Genomic DNA, 14,416 nt, shown 5'->3' on the forward strand with positions numbered 1-14,416 from the left:
ATTTTGTTCGAAAGGAATAACTACAGTCAGAGGGTTGGCAGACAGTGCAGTTGAATTGCAGACACACTAACTCACACCAACAATTCAACCCGTTTGAGAGACCAAGATGGGTTACATGACATCTGCTGTTGTCCTACCTCTTGTATTATGTATGGGCCAATTTTCCAGATTTCTGGTGTCGTTGTTCAAGGGATGTTCCGTATTTGTTTAGCTGTTGTTGGCAAGCGTAGTTTGGTTATTTTTGGGAACTACCATATTAAGTTTGGATGTTAAGCTAACCCGTGTTCCATTTCTGCCGGAGACACTACAGTAACAGGTTCAACCAGGAAAAGATGGACAGGGTGACAAGGTGACAGGGCACGGTGGAGGCGAAGGGGCGCAGCCATGGGTCCTGAGGGGCGGCGGGCACGGTAGGACGGGCCTCGAACGTGCCTTTGACCCCGGGTCTCGCTTGGCCCTTGCGTGGGAGACGCGCCCTCGGATCCCCATTAGAACGCGACTGAGCTCGACCAGCGCCGGCGGCCTCTCTGGGCACGGCCCAACACAGGCTCCCCCGACAGAGCCCGGGCACGTCCACAGAGCCGCGATCCCTCCGCCAGCGCCGCCCGTCTTCCTCCGCCGCCCCGGGGACGCGGTTTGGCCCGCGCGGGCCGCCGTACCGCGGCCGGGGCCGGGGCCGGGGCCGGGGCCGGGGCGGGCGAACGGGCGGCGCGCCCCTGCGCTGGCGGGCTCGGCGGGCGAGTCCCGGCCTGGCCCCGGCGCCTGGCCCGCACCTGGCACTGCGGAGGCGCCCCCTCGCTGCCGCCCCCTCCCTGCCGCCACCGCCCAGGGGACGGCCCCCGCCCCGCCCGCGGGGGCGGCCCGCGCCGCGGCCCCTCCTCGGGGCAGGCCGGCTGCATGGGCAGGCGCTGCGGGGCACCGCGGGCGCCGGGATCGCCGTTCCTGGGCGCCAGGTAGGAGACGTTCTACGCGGCGGGGCGCGCTGGGGCGGCGGGAGGAGGCGCGGCCCCTCACCCGCAGTGCTGCCGCCGCAGGGAGGAGGCTGCCGGCTGTGCTGGCTTGGACGTTTCTCTCTTCGCGCTTCTGTCTCCCCTTCTCTCTGTCTCTCTTTTTCTTCCCCCCGCCCCCATTTTGCACAGAAGCCGGGAGGATAATTCACTGCAGGCTCTGACTGCATCCCTCTTTCCTCCGGCCACCACCGGCTACTTCGGGAAAGGTGAAGGTGTTGGCCGGGGGTCTGTAATCCTTGGCAGCAGCTATAGTGCCTCCTTGGTTCACTTTATAAATAGGGGTGGGGGGACGTGGAAACATCGAATGCCTTTATTATCTGATATCACACACTATGTAATTGTGTGGACTTAAAGCAGAGATAGATTTGTGAGAGTTAAAAACTCCCCCGTGTGTATTCTCGAGGTTTTTCTGCGAATCGCTGTTTAATAGTCAAGTACAGCATTGTGCTTTCCAGGCTGTGAAGCATAAGGTGGAATGGACATGTAAGGAGCTAAAGCAAGGGGGGGGAATATTTGTCTTTGTCATAAGATGATATTGAAGTGCAAAATCTAAATTTTGGATTTGGGAATTGGTGTAGGTGTGTTAATTGATACTAAATGGATGATAATTTGTGTGGAAACCTCTGAAAATAGTAATGCTGCCTCCATCCCTGTAAGCGCTTGCATTCGTATTTCTTGCAAAGAATGAGGCTAGAATTCAATTTACTGTGAATATCATATTGCCTCACGGTGCATCTTTCAGTTTAGATTGCTGTTGATTTGGTCCTCTGGAATCTGCAAAAGGAAAGTCTGCCAGCCTCTGTGAATAGCTTTGCAGTGTAACAGGAGTGGAGTTCCCGAGCAGAATTGCCGAGAGATATGTGAATGCGTGGGAACCAAGCTGAGCACATCGGTGTTTCTGCCTCAAACCTGGGCTCATTCCCCAGGCACAGCCTGTGTGTGGGGTGAACACCTCCGTGGCACCTGGAGATGATGTCAGTCGAAGGGTCTACGATAACGAGTCGGATCAAAAATCTCCTTCGCTCCCCTTCCATTAAGCTGAGGAGAAGCAAGCCTGGGAACAAGCGAGAAGATATAGGCAGCAAGGTGAGTGCTGTGTGGTGCAGCAGCGTGCTTTAACTTTGTTGTATGACTTTCCATCTGTACTGGTGATGCTGCTTTGGGAGACTTGGTATAGCTGTAGAGTGATGCAGAGGAACTAACTGATCTGTGACTGGTCTGTCTTTTAGTTGGGATCCTTGCTCTGCTGCAGATCCTTCCTGAAGCTTGTGCCCCTCTTTTGAAGTATTCTTTTTGCTTGTGTGATATAAACCCAGTCTGTATCAGAAAGCTTTTGGGATTTCCCACACGGTGGTGTGTGGAGTTATTACAGATGACTGACAGGAGGAATGCAGTGCTGCCTCTTCCTCCATGTTACCAGCTGCTAATCTGCATTACTGGGAGCTGAGGATACAGAAACACCTCTTGTGTGTAGCAATTGCTCTCACCCTGCTAAGGAGAGTTCTGTGAGCATGTGGGGAAGGGAAGGATGATATGAAAGATGTGAAACATGTCTTGGAGGTATCTGTTCAGATAGCATCTGTGTTCTACAGATTGGGATTTGCTTTCCTCTGTGTGCCTCAGACCTCCTTTCCTTGGGGTTATCTTCTGTTGGGTATAATTGGTTCTTAAAATCCATCATTCTTCTTGGTGTTTTGGAGAATTCCTGACAGGCACTCACTGACTGGGAATTGACTGGTGTCAAGAGGAGAGGATGACTTAAGCCTGGTTTCAGGGAGTGCAAGAGCTGGGTGGCATTGCCTTGTGCTGACAGCAGGCACCTCTGAGTCAGGGCACCTTGTTCTGTCCCTACCACTGATTCACCTGTAACCCTGGGCAAATCACTCAGCCTTTGTGTAGCTCTCTGTCTCCATAAATAGAAAACTTAATCCCTCCCCTTTTGTGAAGACTTGCTAATAAATAAGAAATGCTTGTAATATATGTCTGAAAAGTGTATTCATTGGTCTCAAAACAGTAATGTTTCAAAATTTCTCTCTTGAAGTGAAGAGCGTACCTAAAATTTCAGGGGAAATAAATGACACTGTACCTAAAAATGGTCTTTCCTCAGCATGACATCCTGTTCTCAGAACTCTGGTTCAGGTCAGAGTTTCCCTTAGATGGCTCTTTAATATCAAGAACACAGTATTCTTCTCTTGCCAAGCAAGAGAAAAACCTGCCTGGCTTCCTCAAAGTTGTCTAGGGGAAAGTCCTTGGTGCTTGTGCTTGACCTCAGTGTGTGCATGTGCATGTATGTACATTTCATGCAGCCTGTGGACTGCTGGTGAAATGTGCTTTGTTAGTGTTTGTTGGTCTGTATTCTGCAGTGACTTCTCCTGGAAGAGACAAAAGCCACTTGTGCTCTCACATATGGTGGGCATTTGATTTTGGCTCTGTGGTCTGCACACTTCTTTTCAGGGCTGGGACCTGCTGCTATATACCCTGGGTATTCTGTGGTACATGTTTCATTTTGCTTTCCTTACATGTGCCTTTTGGGAGAGCTCCATTTTATCCTTCATGCTCTCTCCCACTGTGCAGCCAGGGCTGTCTGAACCCCTGGGGAGGGATATCATGGATTCATTCTGCATGATCAAATTTGGGTTTCAGGGTTGGATTTTGTCAATCTTATTAGTGAGAGCCGTTAATCAGTGAGGTGCAAAGGAACTGATGGGGAGTTTGCTGGTAGAATGGGTTTGGCTGGCAGAATCAGTTTGGCATTATGAGGAGTTAGGTGCAGGTGTTGGTTTCCTGAAGTGATCTGCTCTGAATTAGCTCAGATGAGTTAGGGTCTGCCATCGGTGGGCCAGCTGGAGGAGCCAAGGTGAAAGGGAGTGCGCCCTTTATCAAAGATCTTACAGGTGTTGGGTATCTGTGGAGACACTCCCTCTGCTACATGTGTGCTCCTCTGCTTTCCAAGGTGAGAAGCAGTTCTGTTTTTCTAAAATAACAGAAACAGCTTTCAGTCTGCTATTTGGTGTGTGTAAAAACCCCTGGGACTAACGGTGACCATCATACACATCATTCCTGAAGGATCTTTTCTGACCTGCAGGAAGGAGTCTTTGAGGCATCTTTGTCTCTTGGACTTTATGAGAAATAACTGCTCCAAGAGCTGTATGAAACTGGTCAGGTGGAAGCATGGAAGGGCCAGTGAAGTTGGTAATCACAGCTGGACGCTGCTTGGTTACATAGGATGGAGCTGGATGGACTGTTGCCCTAAATTAAAGCCTGGAAGATGATATTGTGCTTTGCATATGCAGATGTAGGTGAAGACCCAGCCCTCAACAGCCCTTTGAGTGCCTCAACGTTTTATTGCAACCACGTGCTCGATTTAAGGTGGACAAGCACCCTCGGTGGCGCTACTTAAACTTCCATGAACTGTGGTGGTTTGAGTTTTTTCCCCTCCAGTGGGAAGTGTCCCAGCTCTTTCCTAAAGAACCCTTTGGGTGTGGGAGGCTTGCCAGGCTGTCTCAGTGGTTAGGGCCAGACCCCTCGGGCAGTTTGTCATGCTGAAGAGAAGGCCTGTGAAATTGCCTCCTTTCCGTGAAGCAGCCGTGTACTGCTGGGCTGGCCGTGGGCAGTCTGTGGGAGGCTGGCTCTGCAGAGACCTGTTTGTGCATTGCTGTGGAAGGGGGAGTGTGGGTAAGGAGAGATATTTTGCATGATGGCTGTGCAGGATATGCAGTGTGTTACTTGGGATCTGTACAAGAGAGAACTTGTTTTGTGACTTTGACTAGGACTAATTTCTTGCTGTAATTAATGCATGGTTTTACTGTAGAGCTCCAGGAGATCTCTACAGAAGTAAAACTAGGGAGCCAATAGATGATCATGGACTTTTAAAAAAAGGAAAAGGGAGGGATGAATGGGAGCTCTAAGTAAAGCTTGTTGACAAATGGGATATAGTGTTTGGTTTTGTCACTGCTTTTTGAAAACAGCTTTTGTTTAGTGGGAGACCTGATTTTTGTTGCTGCCTGACTAGTTTTGTGGTTAGACTTCTCCTTTTTTGTGTGTGTCTTCTTTTCATGTTCATGGCTTGAATCCACTTTTGCTGTGCTCTCCAGATCTCAAATTTTCGTGTTGAACCGATATAGACCTAGAGTACTGTGACTTAAATCTAAGTCTTGTTGACTGTTGGGATTTGTAATGTATTGGTGTGGCGGTTGGAAGCTAAAATTTCCTCAGATAAGTTGATTGGCCTGCATTCAATTTCTAGAGGATTACTAGCCCTGCCAGAAATTCAGCCGTGCATCTGGTCACCGTGCTTGTGATTCCAGTAGAGACAGGGGGTTAAAAGCTGGGCGCTAAGTGCCTTTGAATCAGCCTGCAGAGCAGCACCATCAGGACAGAGGGAAAGCTCAGGCCTGACCCATCTCCCGTTGTTAAAATGTCCTAGTTGCTGTAGTACCCTGTTCACAGAAGTAATGTACCTAAGCAAGTACAGTTCCTGCAGGGGTTGTTTGTATTGTTGAGCTCTACACTCGTAAATATGAACCTCTTTTTAACTGATGTAGCAGTGCCATGTAGCAGTGCCTGTTTCAGGGGGGATGGTGTGTGCAGGTATCCTTAGTCAAATCAGACTGTGAATGTCAATGTAGAAACAAATTGCTACAAAACCTACTACAGGCTTTCCCTGAAACAGGAAGCCAGTGAATCAAAGAAACACATTTGGAATTTGCTGCTGTTTTCTTTGATCTCTGCTGTTTTTTCTAAGCCAGAAATATTTCAAGTTGTCTGTTTAAAAGAGTGCTTTGACTAAAACCTGAATTCCTCAGCAGGAAGTCATCCAGCAGAGAGCTGTTGTGTTGTGGTCTCTCCCCTCTCCAAGTGGCATGCAAACATGTGCAACTGGAGTGCCTGTTCCTGCCCCATGATGCTGAGTTGGACTGGGTGGCTCTGCAAAAACTTATTGAGAGCTTTAGTTCTGAAAATGAGCCCTGACTAAGTTGCTCCTAGTGGGACAGGGTTTCCTGTCCTCCTTTGGTGAGGCATGGTCTGTTCTTACTGCCAGCTAGTAGAAACAAGTACTTCTATGTACTTCTGTGTCCTGCCAGTGAGCTTGCACGGATTTAAGAGGAAAGCAAATCCATGGAAGCTTCAGATCCCTCATGTCTTATCATTCCCAACAGAGTTCTCCAGCTTCTTAATCCCCTGACATCTCAGCAGGGACCACAGGCTGTCCTGGACACAGGAGATTGGAGTCATGTTTCTGGCTTGACTGTAGCTTCCTGCCTTCAGCACACAGTCCTTTTTGTTTGAAAATATTGTGGCTTCCAGCATGAATTGTGTCAGACCACTGCTGGTGGTCTGGATCAGCTGAGAATTGCTGAACCTGAACTGTAACAGAACCAGAAACCAGACAAGTTTAGTTCACTGATATAAATGCACCAAAAATCATCACCTCTTATTAAATCACTTCAGGTGCAGCTAAGGCTTGCTGCAGAGTGGGATTCTTTTAAGTCTTTGGGAACTTGGTCCTGCAGCAGCAGAACCTGCTGGGTTCCCAGGGAGCTGGATGCAGGGCTGAGAAGCCTGACTGTGAGGGTGAGGCAGGGAGCAGCCTGTCTGCTTTTCTTTTGGCAGGATTTGGAAGGGTCTTTTACAAAATGATGGCGCTTTTGAGGAGCTAGTCAGTGCAGTATTGCCCCATTCATGCTTTTCATTCCACTGCAGTCTGAGCAGTGCTCAGCCCATCTCTGGGACCAGTGCAGCCAGGGGCACAGCTGAGGGAGTGCCTGTAACCTTGATCTGGATGTCTGCTACTGTGCCTGTTCTGCTTCAGCATCCATGAATATTGCTTGACCCCAGGTGTAGCTGGGGATCTCTCTCATAGCTCTGCACTGCTCAGTCTAAATGCAGCCAATTGCTTCAACAGTTTAGGGCCTGCTGTTCAGACATAGAAGGGGTTTCATGTCTGTCTCTGGTCAGGCTTAAAGCACAGGACAAAGGCTGGTTGGGTTCTCCATAGCCAGACCTGCATTTCAGTTGCATGTTTATGTATCTGTAGATAGAGTCTGTGGAACAGGTGAGAGTGTCATAGCTCAGGGGTTGAATGCTTCCCTGCTTGGTTCCCTGCTCTGGTCCTCCCTATTCTACCCTTGGATATGTGGTGCTCAGGGTGCCTCTTTGTTTGTGAATAGTTTAACACACAGCATTTTCTTGTTCCAGTCTTCAATCTGTGAATGAGATGCCTTGTCCTGAAACTACAGGGTGATCTGGCTAGCTCCCATGGTATAAACATGAGTGTTAAATGTGACTTACAGAGCATATCAAAGCCAGAGTTTTTCTGCTGGTGAACTACAGTGCCAGTTGACTTTGGGTCTTGAAGTATAATGGATAAAAAAGAATTCAACATATTTGGTCTTGTAGCCTGCAGTTGTATGCATAAAACACTGTGATACTTTTTGCCAGTCTTGAAGCAAGATTGCTGGCAAGATCCATTCTTCTAGCCACCCCTAAGTCACATGCTGTCTTGACTGTGAAAGACAGCAGGAAAACGTCTCCATGGCAGGAGGAGCATGATGAGGTGCTGGGGTGAAGTCAGCATGAATAACACAAACCAGGTCATCTGCCTCAGAGGTTTTAATAGTTCTTGCTTCCTGTGGATGGTCATAGACTGCTTACCTGTATAACCTTTCAGAGCTGCTGTGGTCCTGCCTTGAATGTTGTTCTTCACCTCCTTCAGATGAGCTGGGCCCTCTGAGAGGGCACACGGGACTTGGCTAACCTGACTGGGGAGGCTCATAGGCAGGTTTCACACTGCTGTCCCTGCTGTGCTGGGTGAGCTGTGCACAGAATCCCCCCTTTTGTCCATGGGCTGTGAAGCGTGTAGTGTAGTGTTTGCCAAAGACCTGGCTGGGATAGTAAGATGGCAGAGATCAGGGCTGTTCAGAGATGTTGCAGGTGGTACATTTGCTGCTTGCTAGTCAGAGCTGTTGTTCACTGTGGTGCTGAGGGGGCTGGTGGAGAAAGGCATCCTCAGACACAGTGGAAAGAGACCTCCTTCAGAGTGTACCATCTGTTCCACTAGCTGCATGCTTAGCTCTCCCTGTGGTGTATCACCTCATGTGTTTCAGAAGGGCAGAGCAATTAAAGTTGATTGGGAGTCAGACCAGGCTGGGCCAATATTTGATTTTCCATCATCAGTGATCTGTAAGCACCTGTGAAATGACTTGTATATTATTTTACTGTCCTCTGTGTCTAGTGGAAAGTAACTACAGTGCACCACCTCCATTTTTGGCTGAGAAAGTGGTGGTCAGCATTTTGATGGCCTGGAAAATTGAAGTAGATATTTTGTTTCCTGTTGATCAGGTCCTGGGGAGAAGCTGCTTGATAAGCCTTGGTACAATTTTCTTTGTAAGTGAAAGCAAACAACATATACTAGCTACTCTTTGGCTTTTTTCAAAGGTTTTGATGTTCGGTGCCAGGAATGGTGCTTACATGGCACTCAAACAGTGCTTAGCCCTGACATTAGTGCTGAGTGATCCCAGCTAAGGACTGAATAATTAACTATCACCAAGCCCAGTTTCAGTTACTTCAGGCTTGTGTTTGTGCCTCACAGACCTGCCTCTGCATAGCTGGAAGTTTCTGAGGGCTCTGGTATGTGCACAGCAGGGTTGCAGCATGCTTGCTGCTCTGGTTCCCAGCTCCAGATGTGGGCTGGTCCCTGTGCCCAAAACCCTGCAGGCTCTTGCTGAGGTTGTACCCACCAAAGGGTGGCTACTGCAATTTGGAAAACCCTCCTACTATTTCCCTTCACCACAGGGCTGCTTATCCTTGCCCTGAGCATGTTTGTGTGTTGTGCAAGGAAAATGCAACTGAGGCCTGCAGCTGTTGTAATCAGCTCTGCTGTGTGATCTGTATTCAAAATTATCAATGCAAATGTGACTCGTTGCTAGTATTTGTATGACCATAGACTGCAGGAGCATCCCATCTCTCAACCTTGCTTTGATGAGCACTGGACAGATGGGATAAAGTAAACCCAGACCAGAGGAGCTTCAGGTTTAAAAAACTAAAGGGATGGAAGGAATGGAACATGCTTTTTCTATACAGATGTGGTTCCGAACTCCCACAGGAAGTCTGAGGCAGACCTAGAAACTGAGTCTTGATCCTCTAAGGCCAAGTCCTAGCCTTAGTGACAAAGCCCAACCTCTTGGAGATTACCAGGGATGTTTCTCATCTCTCCCATGTGAGGGGGACTTGTGTGCATTTAAGATTATTTGCTTAAAAGTCCACAAACTGTGCTGTTGTAGATGCTGACTTGGTCCTATTGTCACTAACAATTTTAGTAGCTCTGGTGATGATGACTTTCCAACAAGCTCAAGCAGATTAAACACCATAAGAATTAGAGCTGTGGAAACCCCAGTAAGCCTTGTAAATTTGCTAGTGTCCCAGGAGACCAGTACTGTTGTTAGTTACTGTGAGGAAACTGATTGAAAATAGTACTGTAGAGGACTATGAACTACTGGTGTATTCAGAGTTTCCAAGTCAATAGCAATAAAAGTCAGACCTGCTTGTTCTCCCAAATACAGTATTAAAATTCACAGTTGGTCAAGATAGCTAATGTGATATAACATCTAATATGAGATTTCTTACCCAATGAAATTTTAACAATGCCATTGCTTCCTTACAGTGATGCTTTTTTAATTTCTTTATCTTCCTGACACTTTGCACAATTAGTCTGAAATTTCCCCCATCGTGGACTTGAGAGACACTTTTCTCAGGAAAAAGGTAGATTATCTGAGGTTGTGTCATAGTAGAGAGTCATAACATTAAACAAATGTCTTGAGAGCAGGTAGATCAAGGAGTTTCTGAAAGGAGAAAACAACTAAAAGGCAGTGCCCATGGATTCAAGGATATAGAGTTGTAAAGCTTTCTGCTCCTGTTTTTTCTCCCAAGTAGGCACTGTGAAAAGCAGTGCTGCCTCTGCAGAAACCCTTCCCTATTGACAGACAGGCCCAGCACGGGGCAGCTGTTTGAAGTGCCAGTATTGAAATGTTAGCTACCTCTCCTGTGCTCAGAGTGGTAGCCTTTGAGGTCTCCCAAGGGCTTTGGAACTGGCTGCTCACCTTTGAGTAGCACATAAGGGGCTGCTTGCCTTTGAAGTCTTGTTTGTACTAGGGATGCTTTCATTTACAAAAAAAAAAAGCACCATTGCTCAGGCCAGTCTTTGTACCAAAGGAGCCTGAGCTTGTTGCACAGTCCCTAATGCAATCTAGATGCTGGAGATGCTGCTGAAACATAGAATAAGACTGAGGGTGAAAGAAGTGTCTGCAAGACCTGCCTACTTATTTGGTGGCAGGTCTTGGTGTTCAGAACTCGCTGTGCTCTGTGCTTTGGCCACAGCCATGGTGTGACTGGAACCATGAAGGGATCGGGATGGATTCAGAGGTATCTTGAGGGGGCATGAGTGTCAGGGTGTACTTGGTTAAGCACTTGCCTGTGCTAGAAAGAATTAGCAAGCTGAGATCCAAAACCAAGCTGTCTTTATGGTAACACAGTATCAAAAGAGTCTGTTATGTTTCATCAATACTAGTCTTTTCTTCAAGAGTTTCGTGTGGGCTAAGACTGATGTTTTTCATGCTCTTAACCAGTGTTTCTTTGCTGCTGAATTATATAAAGGTAGAGTGAACCTTGAAATAGAGCTCTGTAATTTTCTTTTAAAATGAAGTTAAAGTTTTTGGGTTCTGTGTTCTGCTCTTCAGACTGTCTTTGAGCCTCTTCTTTCCCTCAGTGTAAAACAGACAGGGATACTTTTCCACTTTGTGCAAAGTGTCCCAGCGTCCAGGGCTTTAAAACAGCTGCATAACTCCTTGTGTTTGGCTTTCTCCCAGTGTTGAACTAGATATAATGGTTCTGAGCACAGTTGTTTCAAACCTGCTTTGGGGGTGTCATCCTTCTTGAGCAGCTGGGTCCAAAAGCATTGCTGACTGTAAACTGGAACTGACAAATTTGGGATCTGCTTTTTTTGCTTAAGCCCATCTTGTCCCAACTCATCTAGTTTTCTTGGACTGAATCATGGCCAGATAGGCTTTAGATATGGTTCTGTGTACCTTTCCAAACTATGAGGGCTGGCTGGAGAGTGTTTGCCCAGTGTGTGCCCCAAACTCTGCTATGGGAGTGGTGGTTGAGTGCAATGGATACAAGATGACAGAAAGTGCTCTTAATGAAATGCATGAAAAAATATTTCTGAGTCTGTGGTAGGCCTCAATGAACGTAGCTGTTTCTAGAAGCCTGAGCAGCTTTTGAGGCTGGAATTGGGATTCTACTGTCCTCTGCACCAGGAAGATAATCTTCCTCCCTGATAATCTGTGGTTTGTGCTGCCTGTCTCTGCAGGCTTGCCGAGCTAAGCTGTTGAGATGTATTAACACGCAATCAGCAGCGTGAATAACTGGTGCTGGGGGAGGATGAGGGTGAGGTGCTCTGGGTGAGAGGCAGCTTCCTTCAGCTTCCTTGCCACTGCCTGCTTTGGCTGTAACTTCTGAGAGAACAGGTCTCCTGCATCACTGTTGTGGTGAGTGGGTTATGGACACTTGCTTTGTGAAGTTCTCAGCCCATTTTGTGTAGCAAGCTGCAAATAAGCTTTTTTATGTCTGAGACCTGAAAAAAATACTTTTCTGATGGAGCCATCAATGGAAAAATGAGTGTGGTGCTGGGGGAGAAGGTGCAGTGCCTGGACTATCTCTGCTGTGCGTCGAAGCTGCTCCAGGCCCTTGGAATGAACATCTCTGCCCAGGAGAGTCAGTGTGTAAACACAGCTGTTCATAAAATGGCCAGGGGGCTGATTAATGAATTTCTACATGGCCTGCTGGAGCTGGGGTGAGAGCCAGTGGGCCATGCAGCACCCAGGCCACAATTGCATGGCCTGGTCTGCCTGCTGGCTAGCAGTTTCATGGCTTCTGCCCTGGCTTCTTCCAGGTGCTGCAGCCTCCTGTGGCTGTGGACATGCTGTGGTGTGCTTGGGAAGGGGCACTCTGACCCTGCCTATGGCTCTGTGGGTATCTGGTGCCTGGGGAGGGCCCTGCACTGCCTGGGGCCTGTGGCCCTTGGTAAGCCTACAAAGCTTAGTTTAAACATATGTTTGGGAAAAGGAGACAGCCAAGCTCTCAGTCTATAATATAATAACCCTCTATAATATGCTCAGAGTCTGTGTTGTTTCAGACAGTGCCTGAACCTTCATGGTGTAACTCTGGTGACCAAAGTTCTAGGCTGACCATCAAGGCTGGGAAAGGCCACCAGGTTGCTGTGTGTAGTAACATTGCCCTCCATGGTAGGGGATATGGTGCACTGGGCAGCTTCTGGCTTTGCATTTCTGCCAGGGAAACTGAATTGTCTCATTCGTTTGGAAAAATCTGCCTCTTTAGTGAAAGAGAAGTGTTTTACAGGGCACCTGGGGACCTCTGAGGTTACCAGGGGTTGAGAAATACTGCTTGCTGTGGACATTCATGTGATGTTTCCCTGGGAAAAGAAGAGTGCTTGTTGCAATAAGGCATTTAGTTTTGCTGTCAGTATTTTCCAGAGGTTTAAAACAATTGGGAACACTCATCACCTACTGCCTAAAGGTTTGTTGGCAAGCAAAATAATCTCTTTCTTTCTGCTCCTAGTTTTTTCTGGCACTTAGGGCCTGTTGTACTGGGAAGAGCAACCCAGCCCTCCTTAGCCGGCAGCCCTGGCTGAGGAGAGGAGGAGGCTGTGCAGAGTACTATAACTGTCCAGACAGAGATGGGTTGGTATTCCTGCCCTGGATTGTGGGGAGGGGAGTTGGGGGCCTGAAACATACTTGTGTAGCATTTGGGATTAGTTGAGTTGAGGAGCTCTCATACAGAAGAGATGGCAGAACTATAAATCATCAGTGATCTCTGTAGCTGCAGAAGCAGTTAGGACAGAAAGAAGGGCTTGGAAACAAAATCCATCATAGAATGTCAAAGTGGGTGGTTTCCCTTGCTGGGGAGAGGGTCTTGTCTCTGGACAGCAAAGGGAATGCTGCCTATGCATTGCAGCCATCTCTCTGGTAGAAGAATTTACTTCCAGGTCTGCTGCCTGTGTTTTGTCCCATGTCCTGCTCTCCCACTCTCTACTGCAATTTCATTTGGATGCTTTTCTCAGATCCCCAGAAAGGAAAGTACTGTAAAGAGCTGCCAAGCAGGGTTTTGCCTTGTAGAGTGTACTGAAATGCTGAGGCCTGGTTGGATGATGGTATGATTGTGTTTCTATTTTTCTGTGTGTGTGTGTTTAATACGAAGACCATACTCTGTTCTGGTTCAGTGTACGTTACTTTTCTTAGTGTGCCTGTTAGTACTGTAACTTACAGCCTGATCTTTTCCCCTGCTTATAAAGTGACAGTGGTATTATGTTGCAGCTGTAATGTACACAGTCTTACACAACTCTTTGTAGTGTTTCTAGAGTTCTGATGACCTTGAAAGGTTTAAAAGAAAACTGAATGCAAACTCTGGCACCATTCCTGTGGGTGCTTCAGCATGTGCTTAACTTTGTGTGGTGAGGTAGTATGAGTGTGAGTGGTTCGTTTTACCCAATGGATGTAAAGTTAAGTGTCTCTGTGGCTGATTGCAAGATCAGAGTCTCTGTGGGATGATTCATTTAATGCACGTAACTGTATCTGTGTGCATGCCTTATATGTATATCATGCAGTTGTCTTCATCATGTTTTGACCAGCTCAGCTGCACTTTGTCCAATAATCCATATTTCCTGAATGTGTTGCTTACCAGTCCTGTGAAACATGGAATAGAGACTGTTTCTCTTTCCCTGTTTCACATCCTCCAAATAAGCAGTTGACCAGAGAAATTCCATTTTTATTTCCCCCCTGAAATTGGTTTCCCTTTTTCTCCCCATCTAGAAGCTCTCTGACAGAGTGACAGAGCCTCCTCTGATCTAAGCAAGATGCTAACCTGGCATGTTCAGGAAGGGCAGTTCCATCCCTAAAGTTACAAACAGGTTTATGCAGGATAAAGCTAGGTTATTTATACCCCAGGAGAAGAGACGCCTGTCTTTCCAGAGGCCTGAGATGGTGGTCATTAACTTTTCCACTTCCCATAACCAAAAGTGCTGTGCCTTTTTAGATACTTGTGAAGTGTTGATTATGCTTTTCTCCTCTTTAAAGCTTAGTTCCATTGGGTTCAGGCAAAAGAAAGGCAAGCTTTTTTTAAGAACATGTAAATCACATATCTGTCCCCCCTGTCCACCCTCCCAGTATTTAGCTATTGCAGAGAAAAATGTGATGAAATGTGATTGTTTTTACGTGTGTTGGGAAGACTGACAGAGCTGTATTTGAAGCCTGTGAGAGGGGCAGTCTGGTGAAAGGCACGGTAATTATCACCTCTTGCTTTTTTTGCAGGTGGGCTGCTGTTTGCAGCTTGGC

General features: G+C 47.4%; 1 protein-coding gene across 1 annotated transcript in view; it reads left to right on the forward strand.

Moving 5' to 3' along the window:
• The first annotated feature begins 919 nt into the window (after positions 1 to 919).
• Positions 920 to 14,416, forward strand: part of MAPKBP1 (mitogen-activated protein kinase binding protein 1) — a 101,002-nt gene continuing 87,505 nt past the window's right edge. The window contains exons 1-2 of the mRNA XM_066551281.1: positions 920 to 953; positions 1,753 to 2,096. Of these exons, the coding sequence (XP_066407378.1) occupies positions 1,980 to 2,096 (117 nt within the window). The 5' untranslated portion in view covers positions 920 to 953; positions 1,753 to 1,979. The remainder of the gene's footprint in view (positions 954 to 1,752; positions 2,097 to 14,416) is intronic.

This window comes from Molothrus aeneus, chromosome 6 (genome assembly GCF_037042795.1).
Source record: "Molothrus aeneus isolate 106 chromosome 6, BPBGC_Maene_1.0, whole genome shotgun sequence".
Taxonomy (NCBI): Eukaryota; Metazoa; Chordata; class Aves; order Passeriformes; family Icteridae; genus Molothrus; species Molothrus aeneus.